The sequence below is a fragment of the Xiphias gladius genome, chromosome 20 (genome assembly GCF_016859285.1).
Source record: "Xiphias gladius isolate SHS-SW01 ecotype Sanya breed wild chromosome 20, ASM1685928v1, whole genome shotgun sequence".
Taxonomy (NCBI): domain Eukaryota; kingdom Metazoa; phylum Chordata; class Actinopteri; order Istiophoriformes; family Xiphiidae; genus Xiphias; species Xiphias gladius.
Genome location: NC_053419.1, coordinates 5,989,409 through 6,011,486, shown reverse-complemented (window position 1 = coordinate 6,011,486; position 22,078 = coordinate 5,989,409). Strand labels below are relative to the sequence as shown.

General features: G+C 40.3%; 2 protein-coding genes across 4 annotated transcripts in view; one reads left to right on the top strand and one right to left on the bottom strand.

Moving 5' to 3' along the window:
* The first annotated feature begins 418 nt into the window (after positions 1-418).
* On the top strand, positions 419-8,240 carry slc31a2 (solute carrier family 31 member 2). Of its 3 annotated transcripts, none has more exons than XM_040156929.1 (5): positions 419-785; positions 4,041-4,107; positions 5,458-5,686; positions 6,290-6,457; positions 7,010-8,240. In XM_040156929.1, the coding sequence occupies exons 1-4, from the start codon at positions 777-779 to the stop codon at positions 6,453-6,455; spliced, it is 471 nt and encodes a 156-aa protein (XP_040012863.1). In that variant the 5' UTR covers positions 419-776; the 3' UTR covers positions 6,456-6,457; positions 7,010-8,240. The 3 variants fall into 3 exon arrangements, with proteins under 3 accessions (XP_040012863.1, XP_040012861.1, XP_040012862.1); XM_040156928.1 differs by having other exon boundaries at positions 423-785; positions 7,332-8,240; XM_040156927.1 differs by lacking the exon at positions 7,010-8,240 and having other exon boundaries at positions 420-785; positions 6,290-6,862.
* niban2a (niban apoptosis regulator 2a) overlaps positions 8,234-22,078 on the bottom strand; it is a 30,791-nt gene continuing 16,946 nt past the window's right edge. Inside the window, exons 7-14 of the mRNA XM_040156926.1 lie at positions 17,609-17,713; positions 17,353-17,515; positions 14,158-14,345; positions 12,956-13,111; positions 12,562-12,675; positions 11,922-12,029; positions 10,959-11,070; positions 8,234-10,814 (exon numbers count right to left, since the gene is read on the bottom strand). Coding sequence (XP_040012860.1) covers positions 9,925-10,814; positions 10,959-11,070; positions 11,922-12,029; positions 12,562-12,675; positions 12,956-13,111; positions 14,158-14,345; positions 17,353-17,515; positions 17,609-17,713 — 1,836 coding nt within the window. The 3' untranslated portion in view covers positions 8,234-9,924. The remainder of the gene's footprint in view (positions 10,815-10,958; positions 11,071-11,921; positions 12,030-12,561; positions 12,676-12,955; positions 13,112-14,157; positions 14,346-17,352; positions 17,516-17,608; positions 17,714-22,078) is intronic.

Here is a 22,078-nt window from a genome sequence, read left to right as displayed (position 1 = left end):
ATAACAATTTCCGCCTTGGTCGCTTGGTTTTTACATTACAGTCAAAGTAGCCGGAAAGCCACGAATGCCTTCGACTATCTCCGTCTGTCACATGTCCCGACCCTTTGCAGTAAACAAACGTTGGCCTATCCGCTTTACGCATGCGTAGTATCCTGGTGGAAAAAGGTCCAACCGCTACGTTCCTCGGCTGAAGTTAACTAAATACTGGCTATAATGCAGATATTTGTCAGTTGTAGCCTTCTGCTAGATGTCGACGATAACATACGGGTTCCCCGACTGCTGCATTGGGACTTGAGTCACTGTTTCGATTGGGTCTTTGTGTCCAGTTACTGAAAAAACTCCACTAACCGCCGGCCCCTCTGTTTGTTGTCTTTAAATCACGAGGTAGCTCAGCCTTCTTCCGCTGCACAGGTCCCCCCCCCCCCGAGGTGGGCGAAGACCCGCCCGCACCCTGCCTTTGATTGGCTCCGACCCTGGCATTTTTCCCTGACCCCCCCCGCCTCTAACCACTCTATGCCTAGACCGAGCCAAACAAGCCAATCAGAGCGGTAGGAGGTAGCGGGTGGGAAGAGAACTGTCGCTCGCTCGCTGCGCCGCCTGAGTCGCTGGCTGACCGGGTGACTGGTTGCCGCGGCGGTCCGCAGGAGAAGCGGCTCATACCTGACTGACTGCGTTCCTGCTGCAGCTCCGACCCGGGCCGTGAGCAGTCTGTGATGGGGTACCGGAGTCAGTAACCGCGGAAACTGGGGCGTTGGCCTGCGCTCAGCAAGTTCACCATGATGTCCGTAAGTCGTGTGCTTGTAGTTCGCAACGTCACCGGAGCACTTCGCTAATCTGTGTCACTTGGGTAAAGTTATTTTGCATTTCAATTGTTTCGCTCCGGGTCAAAGTGCGAGTGCGAGTGACTCAGTGTGTGGACAACATGCGACAGGGACTGCAGGAAGCTGGCCATACTAAACCCAGGGGAACATCAGTAGCACCCAGGGGATTCTGACCCACATAGGCAGTGCACCTAGTTTGGAGAGTAGAGGAGAAGTTACCTGTAAAACCAGTGTGACCTGCCACAGTCAGTGGTCACACATTGAAAAGACCCGTGAACCCTCTGGGCTGGTTTTAAAAGGCCTATTCAACTAGAGTTGGTCTTGAATCACTTCAGTAAATTCTACCCGCAATTTGCATTGTCCCATTACTTGGAGTGACATCATTTAGTAAGGGGATAATGTGTTATGATCATAGCTTCACAATGTGAATTCACTTAAAGTCCATGTACGATAATACTGAGCTGTTGCCCAGCCTTACATTCAACACTTTACATTATTGTCAGGCATCAAAAGTGGCCATTGTTTTTTTTTTTTAGATTTTTTAAACGTAAATTTTAATTCGTAATTTAAATTCCAAACTACAGGATGTAGTCTGTGCCATTCGAGCAATGTTAATGTTAAAACACGAGGCAGAAACTGGGGCTAATAGTTTACTTGCATTAAATAATATATACTTTATATCTTTGATTTCTATCATTTTACTTTATTTGAATTCATACTTACACCTTTGATTGCCGTCAGATTTTCTGATGCATTAATACACATTTGATGAATTTATTTTATCGTCACGTTTTGTTGTTTCTTTGTTTTTTTTTTTAAAAGCCGTGACCCCAGAAAAACAATGTTGTATCTCAGCTATAATATTTTATTGTTGGAACAATAATTAAACGAAACTTGAAACCTGAATACCTCAAGCAAATTTCAAGACTCTGCAAAAATCTTTGAAGGTTGTTCTGAAAATGGCACTGACACGAATGGCAACCAACAGCTACCGGGCAGTTTGGAAAAACATCTCAAAACTTATGACATGTTTGGGAAACTTGGCATGAATGTAAAGCGCGTGTGGGCCAAAGCATGCAGAACCCGCGGATACAGCCTTTTGGAAGTGTACTGATCGTTTGGAGTAGAAGCACTAGTCTCGGAGTTTGCGGTCTCAACATTCACCTGGCAATCAAACACCTGAGTTCCTTGAGCGGTTTGAAAGATAAGCTCATAAAGATCCCCTTGCCTGGCCTCGACTTGGGTTGTTGACTGAAGGTATCTATATTTGACTTTCTTCGTGATGTTTTCAAGCTGCCTCAAATACGTCTGTCCTCTATACCCTTCTGCAGTACTTCTGCCCCGTTGATACCCTTGGTGCTTTGACGTTGTACCATATTGAATTGTCGAAGCCGTTCAGGAGCCTCGGTTTCAGTAAAAGAAGTTTCTACGTGTTTCGCACAAACAGAATAGGATTTTTTCTGGAACCGATACAACTCAAAAGTGACATGAAGGTAATAAATTTCACTATTCTGCAGAACCAGTTGTTCCTCTTTTCCAGCCGTCTTCTCTTTTCTTGAAGGGGGCGACTCGGTGTATTACAGACTGGATCTTATTATTGTAGGTTTCGTCATAATTTCCAATAATAACTTTGCACTCACCAAGTTAATTGCTAAGATTTGGGAGCATGGTGACATCACTACAGAAGAAGTCTGGCAGGGGAAGAAACAAACAGACAGGTTTTAAACAAACCCCAGAGTTAACAAAACCTGCTGGGAGAGCAAACAAAACTGAACGATAACATTATAATCCAAACTGATCGTTTTAAGCACCCATCCCCGGTCATATTTGACTTGAATTACTTGCTGTAGTACTTTTTAGGTGCACCTACTTTCAGTTTTACCTCCAAACGAAGTGGTTTAGATCATCTGGATAAACTGTTTGCTTGTTTACAACCCATCCAATCATCTCATTGCTGTTTCTCTCCCTGCCGGATGTCAGTGTAGCGTATGCACCTCAAACCTTTAAACCAGAAGGACGGGTCTCACGCTATGTGTTCTTCTTCACGTTTCACGTGACTGGATTGGACAACATACACATTTATGTGCAGCGACATATCATTGGCTAGAGCAGCAACACTTTTATTAGTTGAGCAAATGACAGATAATCGAGGGAAATGTCCTTCATATGTTCCCAGAACAATGTCTTGTTCTGTCAGGCCGAAACTATTACTATTAGACATTCAGTTTAAAATGATATAAAACAGAGAATAACAATTAATCCTCATATTAAAGAAGCAGCTTTGCTCGATAATTGACTTCATGGATTATTAGAATTTGTATCTGATAAATAGTCTGTGCATTCACTAATAGATTCATCATCGTATTTGCTGTGGCATTAACATGGACATCGCAGGCTCCACTGAGACCTTCGCCTTTGTGCAGCTGGCGAGAGACGGTCGTGCACGGACAGGTGGTGATTTAGCAGGGGAGAGGTGGTGAGAGTCTGGCGGGGACCGGGCAGCTGAACGGGTTGCAGACACACATACACACTCAGACAGTACATTCCTCTGTCAGTCACACGTCGTCAGCAGCAGGGCAGAACAGAGGGGACTTTTGTGGGACAATATGTCCTTTAATTGTGAGGCAACATCAGCTGAATAGATGCTTGTTTGGAGCAGTGTCAATTACATTTTTTTTTTTTTTCGAACACTATATGTTCAACAGAGGACGGTTTGAGGGCAGTGTATAAGAATATTGAGATCATTCTGCATGCACACATATTATGAGTTTTCTACGAGACAAGTCCTGAAACAGGAGTCAAACACTGCTTCTCCTAGTCCTCTTAAGTTTTTCTCCAGTCAAATCTTTTTATTTGCCTGTATTTTATTCTGAAATATAAAGTTCTGTGTTGAGGAGTAACGTTTGTTATTGTAAGGGTCCGGGGCTTGTAAGGAAAAGTAAGAAAAGCGAGCGATGGTTTCTCAGATCTGTAATCAAAGATGCTCTGAGTCATGCTGCCAGAGAATGGAGGAGGAGAGGACTAATGACAGAGCAGTGCAGCAGCCCTCGGTCTTGGAGACATGATCTTGTCGGGCAGGGGGACTGAGGTTAGCACTGTTGTAACACCTGGTCCTGCATTAATAATGTTTTTCCGAACTCGAAAGGTGCTTCAGCAGATGAGCAGTGAGCAGCTATCAGCTGTTTGGAGGTTTTTAATCACTTCTTCCTTTTTCTTTAGATGACTTTTGGGTTTTCAAGCAGCGTGACACTGCTGTTTGACTTCTGGGATGTGCACGGACCTGCAGGTAAGTCGCAGAGTGTCAAATGACACCTCCACTTCAGCGGGATGTCTCCCAGTAGTGGGAACTCTTAGAACCAGTCCATCTGGTGAGAACATACTGTAGTGTTGTGTCAACATTTCTGTCCCCTGAGAGCTCCGGAAAGGTTAGATAACTTATGAACAAACTTGAGCGAGTGTATTTGTAAACTTACAGTATATTTAAGGCCTGTAGGCTTGAGAGTTGAAAAGCTTTCCTTCGTAGTAGCAGCTTGGATTCACATTGGACTTGAAAGGTGACCCAGTTTCTCAGCAGAAAATGCATGAAACCCTTTCAAACCACTCTTGGACCATAACCCCCCTTTTCACCGTCAGTCAGTGTGCTCAGTATTAGAGCCTGACCAGCAGTGGAATTTTGAGGCAAATAGCAATATTTTTTTATGATGATGTTTAAAAATCATCCACTATTCAATTTAGTAACAGAAAAGGTTGTGATGAAGATCCCTTAAATTTGTTTCATACAGAGTTGGGACCAAGATGAAGTATGGCCATGAGCGGTACATCAGGTTGAGCACCGTAAACATGTTTTTCTATTAAACCCCCATTTTTTTCCCTTTGACAAAATATGCCAAACTTATGATGTGTTAACACAGTCAGATGTACCTAAATGCTCCCCATCCTGAATGAAATTAGCTAGAATTAGCCAAGTTATGATTTACCATTGGAGAATAAGTAAACAAGACTTAGAATCTGACCAGCAAGTATTTGGGGGAATGTCTGATACTTACTGCTAAGGATATAATTCAGTCTGTACTAAAAAGTATTGAGACTTGATACCTAGCACTACTATATACTGCATTTTTAAGTTACTTATTGGCCAACATTCGGTACACTATATGTTGATACCAGTATATTTGTGATGAGTTGAAACTGGCCAATAATATTATCCATTGGGACTGTTATGAATCTAAGCTGACTACAGCAGGTGTTTTTTATATATCTATATCTATATCTATATATCTATCTATATAGATAGATATATATGATATATATGATAGATATATATATATATATATAGATATATATAGATATATATAGATATAGATATAGATATATATATATATATAGATATAGATATATATAGATATATATATATATATATATATATATATATATATATTATATTATATTATATTATATTATATTATATTATATTATATATATATTATATATTATATATTATATATATATATATACACATATATATATATATATATTATATATATATATATATATTATATTGTATATATATTATATATATATTATATATTATATAGATATAGATATAGATACGATAGATATATATTTGTGTCTCCAGGGATGGTGCTGTCAGTGTTCGTGGTCTTGCTGCTGACGGTTTTCTACGAGGTGCTCAAAGTGTGGAGGATGTGGCTGGGAAGCAGCTCTAAATTGGCCCAACCGCAGTCGCTGTACGGCGCCCCCCCGTTGTCTCCCAGCGACAGCAGCTCCGTACTGGACAGCAGCCCCTCTGAATCCTCGCTGGCCCCCATGGAGTCCCACCATGCAGTTCCAAACACCCGGAACAGGTCAGGGCCCTTGTGAAATATAGTTAGGTTGAAAAATAAAAACACTTTTTGCAAGCAGATCCTCATCGAATTACAATAATAGCTGCCCAAGGGGTCAGAACAATAACCTGAAATCCTAGAAGCTGTTATATTCTTAATGCTTTCTTGACCCTGATTAACCAGTTTTGAGTAACTTGCAGCAAACATAGAGTTCAGTGATTTCTCTGAGTGGTAATAGGGAGGTCATTTGGGTTAAGCTTCACCATTGCTGTAATTTTATGTTAGTTCCACTACTTTCTGTTGTAGCTGTGTATGTTTTTTTGTTTTGTTTTTTTGTTTGTTTGTGTGTCTGCGCACCTCCGTTCATACTGAGCGCTGTCAAGTCTCATTCCCTCGACACTGAATGTTGACCTCCCTTTCTGTTAAACGGTTCAAGTGTCACCTATTCTGTCATAATGATTGATGACCTGACTCCTTTGACTGGCAAAATCTATAACACCTCATCCAGACTGAATTTACAGTGTTTTTACTGAATGAAGCATTTGAGTATTGAGTGTTGATCTTCTCATTTGGTTGTATTGTAATTTGTGTAGCTTATGCATTCCTGTCTTTCCTCCTCCTCAGCTGGTTGCTGCACGGTATCCAGACAGTCCTGCACATGCTGCAGGTGTCTCTTGGCTACATGCTGATGCTGTGTGTCATGTCCTACAACACCTGGATCTTCCTCGGGGTGATCGTGGGTTCTGTTCTCGGTTATTTCATCTCTTTCCCTCTGCTGGGTCAGATCTGAGGGTAAGGACAGTTCATGCACTGAAATAAAGAAAGAGGGAGGTATTTTTTTTTCCTTCTTGAGTTAACAGGATGGCATGCTCTGGATACTAAACGGGAAACCACTTGATTTACTAAACTCCGCTTGACGTGTTGTTGCGCTTGGCACAGATCTTGTGAAATTTTGAGACTCGGGACTCATGAAAAGGAGAATTTTCTATGACTTTTATCTGAAGATTGACTTTTGCAATACTAAGTGTTACATAAAACTGATCTGGATGTGGAAACTGAAATTCTCAACACTATATTTTTACCGGTTGCCAAGTTTCAGCCTTCGGTGAACATTTGTCTCTTACCATAGAAACCATATGTATAATTTAGTGATTTATGATTTATGGTTTTCTGTGTTAAAAAGACATTTCTAATGTTTCTGAGGCATTTTCTTGTTTCTCTTCTCACACAGCAAACATCTAAGGGATTCTCTAGTAATGCATGTGAAACATGTTTTTTAGTCTCCAAGGGGGGAGGTGCTGCTTCCTTAAACTCTTCTCCTTTTGTTTATTTATCCTAAAATAGTAAACAAAGATTCAAAAAGGAGAAATGCATTTGAATCACCCACAGCAGAGTTACAGCACAACAGGAATGTTATAGGGAAGTCATCCATACCTTGTGGCATGTTACAGTTGTTTTCATCATTTATTTTTTCTGGTCAGCACTGACAGACATTAGTAGCAACTACACAGATAACTGTTTTTTTACTAAGTAGTTTTATAAGTTAAAAAGTAAAATTCATCCTGAAGACTTTGATGTTTTTGACTGCTTCAAAATTAACATTTTGTGGGTGGAACCAACAACGTTTTTAAAGTGATGAATTCTGAATTTCTTTCTTTTTTTGCAGTATTTTTGGAGTGAAACCTAAAAGTGGACTTGGAATGGAGGTTTTCATTCACAGGTCATAAGACCATAACGAATTCTTTTAACTGATCCTGACAATAGAAACATATATAAACATGTCTGATCGCTTGAGGTTGTGTACTGTTGAATATCAGGTTTCTTAGTGATGGTTTTCTGTCACTGAATAAAAATCTCAAAGGACTTGATTGACAAAAATAAAGAATAACATTCATGAAATAATTTTATTCATCCATATTTTAAACACCTGCATGTTTACACACCACACAGATAGGTTTTATAATAAATAAACAGGAGGAAGTGACAGTCAACGGTCCACCGTTGGAAGCAATGAGTCGTAAGTATAATATGAAGGCAGCAAACTCAGAATGTGCTTTGGATGCAGTGGCAATAGGTGATTTCACAACAGGACACTAAGTCATAACAAAGAAAAGAGACAAGTAAGAATTGCAACTCTCTTCTCAACATTGAACATTAACTTGCAGCTTGGTCTGTTAACTACGGATAGTACATCAGTGAAAACAATTCACCCATTAAAGCGTGTGATGCCAACAACAAAAATGTGGTAACATTTTATTTTACTCGTCTTAAAGTTTCCTATAATTTCCTAAAGGAAGTTGATATGTACGTACAAATTCATAGAAAGTTTCCTGAAAAGAGTGTGTCATTTGGTACTAATTATAATAAAAATGGAGGTATAAAATTATATATCTGTCATTTATTTAACTAAAATTTTCATTTTATCGTTCTCTCTCCATACTTTATTTCGACTACTGGTACCTATGTGTACTCTGTATATACAGCACCTTCAGTATTTCATGTCTGTCTGTTTTTTAAGAGTCTGTGGCCCTTTCTAAAGTTTCTCCTTTTTTTTTCTCCATTAAAGTTTTTTTTTTTTTGTGAATGTTATTTCTTTCCCTTCTCCTGAATTAAGGGTCTAAGGATAGTAGCTGTCTGTTGTACAGACAGGGAATTAAAAAAAGAACATTTGTAATTTCTGACTTTGGGCTATATACAGAATATAAAGCTGGTATACTTCCAATATATTAATTTTAATGAACTGCTAGTGTAACCTGGGTTCTTCTATTCACATGACAGGTCAGCTGAACATAATGCAAAAATGTGAAATTTGTCAACAGCTAAGTATACCTTTCATCTTGTATGTCTCTACTCTGTAGTAAATACTATTTAGTATTAAAACATCCTAGAAAACTATTAGGAAATTACAAACCCTTAAAATAAAGCATGAACAGTTAGATACTGACTGATTTATTTATAGGATAAATATCAGTGAGACAATCTATTCTTTTAGATTTTTACACTGCTAAGGACAGTGGGGGAAAAAAAAGCCAGTTTATCTCTGTGACATAAAAACCAAACCAAAACTCTGTACAGCTTGATACCAATATCGCAGTGATGTTGGGTGAACTTTCCCTTTGACCCAGAGAAGTTGGATTAAATAAGAAAAGACTGGTTTTAAATAGAAAGGGAATAACTGTCATGTGTGATGCAAAGTATTGCAGTGATATAGTATCACTAGAAGCCAACATTAAGAATGTCCCTCATAATCACTAATGTTGCTCCCTCTGATGAACTTTTAGGATGTTGATGTACTTGTAGAGCCATCACATGCTGTATCTTGGTCATCTTCTTTTGGCCACCAGCAGAGTCACAAGAAAAAATGTGTTCTGGTTATTTTCCCCCACAGATGTCAAAAAAATAAAAACATCTTGCTTTTAAAATCACCGTGGAAGTAATTATCATTCCCAGACAGTTTGTACTGAAACATGTTGAAACATAAAGGCCATTTGCAGATGTAAGAAATTCTTGCAAAGTAAACAAATTACATATTTTTTAAAAAATTACATTTTACAAAAATAGATAGCAATATTTGAAAAACGTAATAGTTAAAATAAACATACAAATCCAGAAACATCAAAAGATTGATTATAGCACCCCCTGCTGCCCAGGTAGAGACTGTGAACATAAGAGAGGGATTCATTCACCTGCACTGTAGTTAAAGGCACAATCTGTAATTTACTTGACCATACAAATTTGAGATATATTGTAAATAATATAGGCCTGATTTCCTGCTGTGTTTACAAACATTACTGATGTAAACAAACCCTTAACATACTTTGAAAATATTCATAACGTAGATGTAGTTGTTTTCTTAGTGTTTCTCCCTTATTCTGTACGTTTAAAAAAGTGGGTTATCACTTTAAGATCCCTTATTATGATGGACCCTCAGCGTGTTGATATATAGGTAAAGGAGCATTATTATATAAGTCAGATATGTGGAATTCAGTGTCATATACAGAATATGAAAAAAACTTGCATTGATATTCACAAAGCCGTATAGAGACGAACCATCACCAAAGAATTGTCTCAAAAAAAGTCTAGGGGAGGATGGGAGAGATGGTTTCGGCAGTGTGCAATATCAACGGCAACGCTTTGAATTGAACCTTTATATACAAACCAGATTCATTCCACTTCTCTCCCATTACATGTGATGCACACTGATGTTTTCTCTCTGCGGTTTTCCCCAGTTTCATAGTTATGTGCAGAACATTGTCGTCCTATGCTAAAATAACTTCGGGTTCTACTGGGTCGGTGATCTTGTTCTCTCCATTCAGACCGTTTGTGATTGGCTGAGGCACACCTTCATCCAACTCCTCATTGGTTGGTGACTGGAAGCCGCTGTCAGTACGTGAGCTGGAGTCTGTTGCCACTGTCGGCGGTCGTGGCAACTCAGAATCTGATTCCGCTGCAGAGACCTCAGCAGTTCGTCCGGTGACATCTTCCAGTGCCGCTATCTCTATTTCCTCGATGACTGTTACCTCCTGACGCTCCTTATCAGCTTCCTGCTTCTTGCTTCCCACCAGCTCCTGGAGGATTCTGTGCGGGGATGTCTTGTGTTGTGGAGATTTCCTGGGGACGTCCACCACCGTGGTGGTGACATGTGTCACCTCCTCCTGCTCCCCATCCTCTATGGTGATGGCGGCGTTGTTCGGCTCCGTTCCGTTGGTGACGTCGCCCTGCTTCTCCTCTGACACTGGCAGCACCACCTCCACGGTCGTTTTAATTAGGTCCCTGATTTCATCCACGCTATCAGGAGACTTGGGACCCTCAGGAGTGCCCAGGATCTCTTCATCCTCCATTTTTCCCTCAGACAGCTCAGCGTCCTCCTCAGGGATAAGCTCCACCCCTGGAACCTCCAGACAGGACTCGTAGGCCAGAGGCATGCCGTCCAGCTGGATCATGGACACCACTTGCCTGCGTCTTCTCCCGGAACCCCCACCTTCAGTACCACCGCCGACAGAGCCGTCTGACTCATCGCCCCCAAATTTGGTGGCCCAGTCCACCGGGGGGGTTTCTCCAAGCAGGTGCAGGTTGGGGTCACTGTTTGTCAGAATGATGCTGTCCCTGTAGAGATTGTGCCTCCTCTGGACGGCTGCCTCCTTCACAGCTGGACACAAAGGAATGAGAGAATCAATCCCTGTGTTAGCAGGCAAATTAGATAACGCACTTTAACGATACATCACTGCTAAGTACCGCTACTGTTGCTACAGCAACAAAACATTTTACACCTTTCTTTTTTTTTGGCCCTCACCCATCATTATATCCTTGGTGACAGACTGCAGCACCACCTCCTCGAACATATTCTCCACTAGCAGGAAACGGGAGAAGTCCTCAAAGATTAGCTCCGTGAAGCGCGGCAGCTCCTGGGGAAGGAGGGGACAGTAATGAGCTTCAGGCAAAGTTGCCTACTGAAACGTATGGGATCCCTTCAGTTAGCTTTCGTCCCCGGACATCCCTGCATGAGTTTTCAGGAGAGGCTGAATCAAAGTCACACTCATCCACTAGCAAGAGATGCATACTGAAGGATTCAGAAACATTACATGTCAATCTTTCTTTTATACGTTAACTAATCTATAGGCACTGATTCTGACAATGGATGACAATACTAATAGTATTACTTTTATATGTTTGTGCATATATTGTTTTTATTGCAGAATCAACACTTTGTTGCGGGTTTTCAACGAAGGTGAAAACCACAGAAGGTTCCATGTATTCTGTGCAGTAGGACAATTGGATATTTCAGCCAACATCATTTTAGGGCTCCTTAAGCCCTAAAATGATATAAATAACTCAAAAAACCCTGTAAACGGTGGCTGTAAATTAAACAAACAAAATTGCTGCGAACAAAGGTGTCTTAAAATCCGCTGTTTAAGTTTTATTATTTGATCTTTTTGGATTTTTCTCTTGCCTTTCTTTCCTTGCAGCGCGGTTCTTAGTAGTAATACTTTGTCTTGTGAATTTTGGCACTGATTTTGGTTCAGCTCAGTGGGTCCTGTAAGCTACGTATATAGCAAGCCACTGAGGCAATTTCTTTCCACGCTCACAGTGAGGGGAGTTTTTGCATGAGGCTTTGGTTTCTGGACCTTAACAGGCATCACAAAGGTGGGCCTGAAATTCAGAGTACTGTCCCCTTGGTAATAGGTGGAAAAAGTCACAATACTGTAATAAAAAGTGGTAAGAAAGACAATGTGAGACTGTGCTGGGTGCTACCCACAGGTGAGCAGGACGGTGAGAGCTGCTGGAGCATGTATGGGATGATGATCTGCAGCAGAGCCTCTCTGAAGAACCTCTTGCGTACTGTGCTGCTGTCGTAATCATATTTCTAACAGGGAAAGACCAGAAATGCATGTAGAGCTCAGTGACTCATAATCATTAGCAATTCACATATTTAAACATTTTATTCTCTCTCTGCTCAGACTTACTTAAGTTACTTTGACCAGATCAAGCCAAATGGCAACGACTCATTCATCATAACAAGCACTGGCTTATCCTGGAATATCCACATTTTAAAATAATTTTCAAACTTAATTAACCTCACTGTACTAGTGTGGAGGAAAAAAACATGAATAATAAATAAATTAAATTCATTCATTCATTAAATAAAATACAATAAAATTAAAATAAATAACTTAAAAAAAACATCTTCCTGTCTAGGTGGAATTGTTTTGTTTTGGAATTTAGCTAAACTAACTCTAAAAGTGTGTTTTATTGTATTATTCTTTATTCTCTAGTGTGCTGTAACTAAAATAGTGAAAACATTTCTTTTTACTTGACCTTGTCACCTTTTGACCCATCCCTCCACCTGCTTGTCTACTGCAGTACGTTACTTCCATTTTTTGATTTGTCTGTTTCACCTTGAGAACCCGGTCCTGGCATCGCTGGATGGTCTTGCACATGTCATCTCCTCCCTGGGCCTCCAAAGACTGGTGGAGCAGCTGCTCAAATGTGTACACAGCGTTGTCCATTTGCTGTCAAAAGAATTAAAAAAAAAAAAAAAAAAAAAAAAAAGAAGAAGAAGTTATACAGACGCACTCAGACAGAGCTTCAGCTAACAATTTCTTCACAAATTGTCATATTCTTTTTGTCCAGCAGGTGGGAGTAGAGACTTCACCACAGGCCGGACAGGTTGCTGGTGTGTGCTCTCTTACTGAGAACTAGGGAGTGTTTTCAGGCATTCTGACATGCTGATTCTCGGTACACGCTGACTCTTTCTATTATACCAGATGAAAAGGGCTGTGACCCTCTCACCTCCCTCATGAGGATCTGAGCTCTGCCGACAAACACGGAGGGACTGGAGACGTCAAACCTCTGCTGCAGCCCCTCCAGGTTGAGCTGCTCCACCTTCTCGTAGCAGCTCTGCATTTTCACGGGGTGGAAGGCGAGCATGGACAGTCTCTCCAATTGCTGAGTGGAAGAAAGGCCGAGGAAGGAGACAGTGATCAAGGTGGTACGAGCATCATACCAGGAGTATTGAGACCAAAACAGAAGAAAAGGTTGAGTTGATTGTCGAGTGGATTGACACTCCCTGACTTCTGATTTACGACTAGCACTAACACAGCCAAGTGTCTTTACACACACTCTAATAATGTCACTAAAATCAAAAGTTAGACTATTCCCCTCACATTCACACATTAACAACTCATCCATGTTCTCCAACTAAATTTTAGTCTTAACTGGAGTGTACGTAACCAAGTTATAGCTTGTTAACTCAACTTGTTCCTGTCATGGGTATAGCTGGGTGACGTTTCTTCCACTGCTTTGATTCTGTGGTCATGCAGAGTGGGTGTTTGGGGGAAAAAAACTACATACTGGGGAGTAATGATGTTGGACACAGCTGGAGAAACAATTTTTTATTGTTGAAATGAAAGTGAAGTTTTGACAATATTTGCATTATTTTCAATTAATTAATGTAATGAAATAAAAAAAGAGCCACTGGAAGTCAGATGCCTGTCCAGGAATTGTTCTCTTGAGTTAGCCAACTCTCCAGCTCTGCAGAGTTTTTTTTTAGCCTCTTTTAGCTCATCGTTTTGATGTTAGAGCACATACGTTGTATGGTTCAGTCTCAGCGCTCTCTCATCCACTTGGTTTCCATCAACAGCAGGCAGCTGTTTTCAGGTCTAACCTTAACCTGTTTAGCCTTAACTTTACCTATAAGGTGATAATATATGAGGGCTGTGCATCTGTCCGCTTGTTGTGGAGAGCTCATGCCACCTGGTGGCCAAAACCCCATTAATGCAGCTTGGAGGTACTCAGTAAAACTAAACAATGGACAGTAACAAAACCACCGTGTTTTTCCTCTATATTACCTTGGTTATCAAACAGCTCGCGTAGACTTGTGTTACTAGTGATGTCAGATTACTCTGAACTATTTTAACAACTAAATCAAAGTATTTCCTCACACTAATTAATGAACAGAAGGAAAGATTTGCGGCCAGCAAAGCCTGACTCACGTCTCCCAGTTTTTCCTTGCTCCCCCCATTGAGTGAGTTCTTGCTGATCTCCACCAGCTCTCTGAAGAAAACGTCCCTGACCTCCGAGAAACCTCTGCTGGTGGGCTCCATCAGGGCCTCAAGGATGGAGCTAATGTAGGGCTGGATGCTGGTCCGTAGAAGCTGTTCCGCCTTGGGCAGCACCAGAGCTGCACACCAGCAGCAATGCATGGAAGATGGGGGAAAAACATAGTCAGGATTAGTTGCTGCAGCTTTTAAATAATTCACACATGAAGACTAAGTCAAAGCATGAAGGAAGAAGGAGGAAGAAAGGAAGAAAAATAAAGGCATGGCTCTGGCATCAGATGAAATGCCAAAAAAATCATCACAATGTACAGTGTATTGTTTAATACGAGGTTGAAATGGGTGGTATGTAAGCAATGACATTTAAGTAAACACACTTGTGCTGTTTCCATGGAAGCCCTGCAGCTTTCGTTTTCTCCCATCTCTCAGATAAACCCAGTTGTTAGACATGTAACCTCTGCGCTTAAAGATTACGCCTCTAAAACTTCTGCATTACCCTCATGTAAAGTGAAGCTGCCTTGTTCGGTACAGTTGACATGTAGGTTCGAGTTTTATCTCCTGGTAAAGTCACAAATGACCTATACAGTGCAGGTGATGGAATGCAGTTCTGCCACTTTAGCTCAAAGGGAAATAGTACACATGAAAAAAAAAAAAAAGAGCAGCCTGTGCCAAGTTAAGTTTGAATAGAAAGTTGACGGGCTTGGCACTCAAAGGGTGGATGCTCTGGTGCTGTAGAAGCCAGCTAATCAAACAGAACGAGTGAGAGACAGAGGAAGGAGAGGAATGAAACAACACAATTAAATACAAAGCAAAAGCTGTGAAAGTGCAGACACTAACACGAAAGGTGGCAAAATGTCAGCTATGGAGGGACGTTTATTTACAGAGGCCCTGTTAGTGCTAAATGTCCAAACAAACTCATCGGAAACGTGATCACTGTGGCGCTATTCAGCGAGCATACTGGTCGCTTTGCTGTGCCAATAATCCCTGAGCCAGTGAAGCCACAGGTGCATCTCACTCAGGCAAACAGAAGACGAACAATGAAGCATGTACTTGAGGTGTGGAAGTTCATGTTACAGGGCACAGCAAGCAATGAGTGAACCAAGTCATTTTGCGCAGCGTGTTGGACATGTGAGAAGGTAAACTGAGGTTGTCTTCAGTTAATAGCAGATTAAAATATGCTATAAAAAAAGAAACATGAAATATTTATTTCTGTCTGTCTGCACTTCTTTCTGTCTTTCTTTTTTCCTTCCTTCTTTCCTTCTTTCTATCCATTGCTCTGAATTTACTCCCTGGATCTTATTTTCTTTAAATAAGACCACTCGTTAAAATGGAACCTCTACACCTTGCTTACTTACCACTGGTATCTACGGCTGTAATACTGCAGATTAGTCATTACCTCTGCAGAGAGTTGAAATAATGGTTTCATGTAAAAATAATAATAATAACTTGAAATTTAAATTTAGCCAAGTTTGACCACAGCTTGCTGGACAAAGTAAAAGGCACATTAACATCACTGACTGTGGTGTCTGCATGATGTTTACAGCCTAATGGGATTTACTGTAGTGTTGTCTCCTCTCTTATATGGAGGACCACAAGTCTCAAAGAAATAGTAATAAAGTATTTCATTAATTAATAACTAATTGTACAATAAAAACATGCATTAATAAATTTGTTTACAAATTAATTTATTAATCTATGTATAAATATACTAAATTGCAAAGTAATATCCTTATTTGATATTTTAATGGGCAATAAAAACAGGAATTTTAAAAAGAATTTACAAATGAAATATTAATCCTTGTGCTGGTAAAACAATGCAAATAGCCATGGGATGTAATAAGCTCTTTGATTGGTTAGAGAGCCGCACCCGCCTCATAACCTACCTATCTTTTCCAACACCGTTTAGGTACCAAGAAGACTCTTCTAGGAATATAAGAGTCTGTGCTTGAGCCAGGGCATTTTGACTCGGCTTTCACTGTCTTACAATGTCCAACACTGATATATCAAGACTTTTAAGGGACACTGCCAGTGAAATGGAGCACCAATCCTCAGAGAGTGTTGCACCGGTGGAGAAACCCTCGACATTGGCACTTTGGCACCCACCTTGACCATCTCCTTCCCACATCCATGCCATACATCTGCATATGACATGCCAGGTGATAGCCAATCGGAGATCTTGTTACATCCCATGGCTAATTTGCAATGTTTTATCTTGTTTTACAAGTGCAAGGCCAAAAGTGTCATGGAAAGGCTAAAAGGAGACACTAAATGAGTAAACACATCAAAAAAAAGAAAAGAAAGAAAACTCCATTATATTTTATGAATTCATGATTGTTTTTTCAAATGATGTACTACTTTACAGTTTTATGTTCATTCTCTGTAAATTCCTTTTTATTGATGGATTAATATTTTATTCATACATTTTTCTTATAATACCTCTTTTTATTGCTTATTACAGTATCAAATAACGAATTACTTTGTAATTCAGTTTATTTATTTATAGATTGATAAATAAATTTGTAAGCTCTTTAATGCCTATTTGTGTTGTACAAGTAGTTATTGATGAATGAAATGCTTTATTACTGTCTCCGTCTCCTGTGCTCCTCCATGCCCATATAACGTCTCTGTTAGCATCAGCTGCTTCATTCATGCTTCACCATCAGTGGCTCATTCATCAGCTGCTTGGCTAACAGATGACTAGTAACCTCCAATCAAATTCATACAGGCGTAGAGCAAAGCCAATTTAACCTGTGCTGATACCTTCATGCCAATGCCAACTGCTCCCATGGCTACCTGGACCTTAACGTCCTCATGTACAATGTTTTTGGTTTTGTTAACTTCACTAAGCTTTTATTTTCATGTATGTGTTTATTGAGAGGGCATTAGTTGTCCCAGCAGAATCTTTGTTGCTGCTCCAATTCTTTGAGAGCTCCCTCAAAGAGCAGAGACCTTTCTACCAAATCTAACTGTATAACACTTTGCTATAAATGTCTCTGACTGGACTTTTGTTCTCGCAGGGTTACCTTCTAGGTATTTAATTGATTATGGCAATCTCTTCGGAAAGGGAAAATAAGAAAAATCATTTTCCCAAAGTCATGAAGAAGAGACTGTCGGATCTAGATCTTTGGTCACCTCGTATCTTGCTGCTGACATGTTCTTTGGATGTGATGATCTGGTCCATGTCGGTTCGCAGTCTGGCGTCCAGTGGAACTCTCTGGGCCTCACAGGCTTCCACCAGCGCTTCATACTGGGCGGTGGTTTGAGACAACACCTGCCTGTACACGGCATCAGAGATCTGGAGGAGAGAGTGGTTAAATTTGGTTTGGACTTGTTTGCTTCTCTCCTCTGTTCATAGAGAAGTGCACTGTATGGTAGGATAGGAACTCACCAACATCCAGTTCCTCTGCCTCTGCTGCATTTTCCCCTTCAGACGAGGACCAATCACGTTTCTTAGCTCGGGGTGGAGGGTCTCCATCACCAGATTAGCTAGAATCTGAACACACAACATACAGTATTAATGTATTTATACACTTTTAACATATATTTTTATATTTAATGTATTTTTATTTGTAGGTAAATAAAGTAAAAAATATCCTGCCCAGCCTTCCTTGCGTAACAGAATAATACATCTCGCTGGATTGTATAGGATTGGCTTCTACCTAATGGTAGTAGTTATTACTGTGAGGTCAGTAACAACTTTTCACCAGTTACAAGATGTTATAGCTACTATGGCAACGTGGCAACTGGGGATTTTTACACAAGAGGTGTAGTCAAAAAACAACCAATATCCTCCACCCAAAGAAAAACAAAAATAAACCTTAAAAAAGTAAAGCCTCTCCTGTGTGGTTACATGGATACAGTGTGGTGATTGAGATGATACACAGCTGGATAAAGAGGGGAAGGAAGGCTGGTCTTAGTGGCACTGCCCTCACAACTCACAAACACACACTTAAAGCTTAGCTAACTAAACTAAACTAAATATTTGGTGAAACATGTTGCTGGGTAATGAATGGCTGTGACAAAAGCAGAGTAGTTTTTCCACACAGGAACAGAAAGGCCTGACAAACAAAAGTTATATTATATATATATGTATGTATATACATAGCTTGTTTAACTAAAGGCTGGTTTGTCTGGAAGTGCTAGATGAAATAATGTTTTCTCCGCACTACTTTTGCATTGGTTCCTGTGACTGGGATGACCTTGGTCTGATATCGCACACATCAATGTGTTTTGTGCCACTTTTAATGTCTATCCCGATACTCCAAAATGTATTAATAATTAAAGTGCTTGAGAGTTGAATATGGTCTTATGGCCTTACAATTTTTTGACAGTTATTATGAAAAGGTATATTTTTTTTCTCCAGTGGCTTCAGAGAGTATTCAGTATTCCCCTTCAGTTTTTGCAATTTATTGTTTAGCAAATTTAATTTGAAACAAATAACATTGCCATTTTTGCCCATCAATCTAAATAACCAATAAGGGCAAATTGAAAACATGTTTTTAGAAATTTTTATAAATTTATTAAATAATGGAAACTGAAATCTCTCATTAGTATTCAGACTCTTTGCTTTTGCAGGGTACATCCTGTTTGCTTCAATTATCTTTGAGATGTGTCTAAAACTTGATTGGAGTCCACCTGTGGCAAACTGAATTGACTGGACATGGAACTCTCCATGAACCTTTCGCGATAAAATTATGGTAAGGCATAGATCAGGACAAAGGTATAAAACCATTTCTAAAGCGTTGAGTGTTCCCAGGAGCACAGTGGCCTCAATTAATGGTGAAATGGAAGAAGTTTGGAAAAGCCAGGACTCTTCCTAGAGTTGGCTGTTCAGCCAAACTGAGTAACTGGGCAAGAACCCTACGGTCTCTAACAGAGCTTCAGAATACCAGAACACCGAGGCACTGCTCATCTTGGTTAATACCATCCCTACGGTGAAGCATGGTGGTGGCAGCATCATGTTGTGGCTGTGCTTCTCATTGGCAGGTGATGATTGCAGCAAAGAGAGGTTCTTGAAGAAAACCTGCTCCAGAGTGCAACCGACCTGACACTTGGGCGACGGTTCACCTTTCAGCAAGACATTGACCTGCAGCATACAGCTAAGAAAACGCTGGAGTGGGGTCAGGACAAGTCTCTGATTGTCCTTGAGTGGACCTGCCAAAACCCAGACCTAAACCCCATAGAACATCTATAGAGAGACCTGAAGATGCAGTTCAGACACTTCCCATCTAATCTGATGGAGTTTGAGAGCATCTAACAGGAAAAATGGGATAAACTGCTCAAATCCAGGTGTGCAAAGCTTGCAGAGTCCCAAGAAGACTCATAGCTGCTGCCAAAGATTATTGTACTGAATTAAGTCTATATACTTTCTTAAATGAAAGAGTTCGCTTTTTGATTTTGAACTGTCTCTTTCTAAACACGTTTTCACTTTGTCATTATGGGTAACTGAAGGTAGACTGAGAAAGAAAATATATATAAGCAAAGAAAAATATTTTACTAATACACCGGATAGCTTATTATGCCAAATACATTGGTGCCTGAAAACAGGACGCTGAAAAGAGCTACTCTAGCACTCCACTAGAAATGTATTTCTGAAATGATGCAAAACCCGTTAGCTGTCTAGTCTAGAGCATAGACTGTAGGTGTAGAAAGACAACTCTAGTTAAGCTGCTCTGCTAACTTACATTCACACATGCTTCAAGTACAGTACATTTAACACACCTGTCGTAAGTCTATTTAAACCGTCAATGCACCGCCCCGCGGTTTTGGTCCGTAACTCTGCTAACTTAAAAAACTGCATTAACCACTATAATAAGTAAGTCAGGTAATTATACTGCCAGTCTACTGTCGGCCTTGACTTAACAAGTATAAAAGTATAAAAATCGTGCTCTTCCCACAGACACTGGATAAAAGCCAAATGTGTTACATTAATGCCAAAACTCATTTTAGGGATGACTGTAGTGTAACCAGGCAGAGCGTCACTCCTGACAAACTGTGTCAGTACAGGATTCAATCAGTTTTATTTATCAGCCACACAGGATCATGAAAAGAGACTCTGTGCACCTGTTTCATTTTTTTTTCTCGGGAAAAAGCATAACAACGTAGTTTTCCATCCAAAGCCATCCGCCTGCTCCTCTATCAGCTGTCACTGCTTCCCAAACTGAAACCCGTAAGGTCTATAAAACACAGAGCCTTATCAGTATTCATTGAACAGCCTTAGACTCGCAGTAACAGAGCGGTCTTACCTTCAAAGCCAGTGTTTATTCCTGCAATTTCAGAGTAAAACCATCCACCCCCGTCATAAAATCCATGGCTCTGACCAGATCGCTGGAGCTAAAAGCTAATTCTTCATCTTGAGCTAACAGGCAAATTTCCTTCTTGGGATAATAAACATTTTCCCCTCATTAGTTTTGCTATTCGTGAAGTTTTAGGCACAAAAACAACTTTTCATGTTGTTCTCCTCATAAGCTCTCATTTTGGGTTGGGTCATTTTGAGTCACTGTACGCCATAACAGTGTGGCAATGAGCCAGCATAAACAATACCAGGGGTCCCTGAAGATGAAGCAACTAAATGGAATTCAGCCTTCATTTATTTTATTTTTCCTACTGTGACTCGTCAAAATGTGCTCAGTTGAAAGAGAGGTAAATTTGCTTGTATTTGCTATTTTCTTGACGTTTTGTCGTCAACTGATGGATCATTTCTGCTCTAATGCTGCCACTGATTGTGGATTACCTCTTGTGGTACAGTTATTTCCTCTTTTGGGTATTAATTGGCACGTGCATTATGATGCTTTCATAAGTAGCGTTGATGTGCCAATAATTATCATGTTTGAGTATTAGGAATGTTATGGTCTGATTTGGTCTTGCAGGTCTTTGTTTTGTGGTCTTGCCTCTTGGCTCAGTGCGAACTCTGGTTTTAATTAGAGGGCAATATTGTAAACTGGCTTTAAAGATGTAACACGACTGTCGTCTTGCTCACAGATCATTCATGTGTCTGTATGACTGTAGTTTAGTGTCATGGCACACTTAACATGGCTTTTGTCATGTATAAGATAGGTAGTCAGACTTACATTTTCACCATCACAACATTAGAATGTGACCAAAAGACCACATGTCCGTTTTTAAAGCTGGGTTAATTTTAGTTTTTGCCGACTTTGGAGCAGAAGAATTTCACAACAAGCTGAAAACCATAGACTGTACCCACACCTAAATTATCACATCTTAGTTTGATCCACAGTTAATATAAAATATCGAACACTGTAGCATTAATATGTACATGTAGCTGAGTAAATACTGTGATGTTCAAGGGGCTAGAAGGAAACTGGGGGAAAGACAGGAAACTGATTTAATGAAGAAAAGGCGACTGCCACAAACACACAGAGCAACTATGAAGCTCTAGATGGACACTGAAAGGGACTCATTCAGAGGGGAGACCCCAGTCAACAGTGTGAGTGTATATAGGTGTGTGTGTGTGAGGGGTGGGGTCTTGTTGCTGTCTCTTTGGAGGTCTTGTGTAGGTGCGTTCTTGTTCTCAAGTGTGAGGAGAGGGTGTGTGTTCATTATGGGGATGGGGTGTTTTCTTGAGCCACATTTATTGAGAGAAAGCTTTTCTCTGGAAAGCAGCCCTGCCTCTGAAAAATCTTTTACAGCCAATGCATGTTATCCATCATAATGGCATCTGAAGAGGTTGAACTGTGGCCACGACCTGAACTTTGGACAGGTACTCATAGTGAGTGTTTGAAACTATTTCTTGAATATCTCTTTTAAGTGTCACCTGTGGCAAACATGCTATTTGAGTCAGCCAGCCTCTGAACTGGGACACCGCTCTACTGCTGTACTGTGATTAATCTCAGATCCT

What these genes read in the sequence shown, in the direction of transcription:
- slc31a2 (XM_040156929.1), top strand. An exon ending in GGATGTGCACGGACCTGCAG is followed by an intron (nt 4,108 to 5,457) that starts GTAAGTCGCAGA and finishes TTGTGTCTCCAG; the next exon opens with GGATGGTGCTGTCAGTGTTC. An exon ending in GTTCCAAACACCCGGAACAG is followed by an intron (nt 5,687 to 6,289) that starts GTCAGGGCCCTT and finishes CCTCCTCCTCAG; the next exon opens with CTGGTTGCTGCACGGTATCC.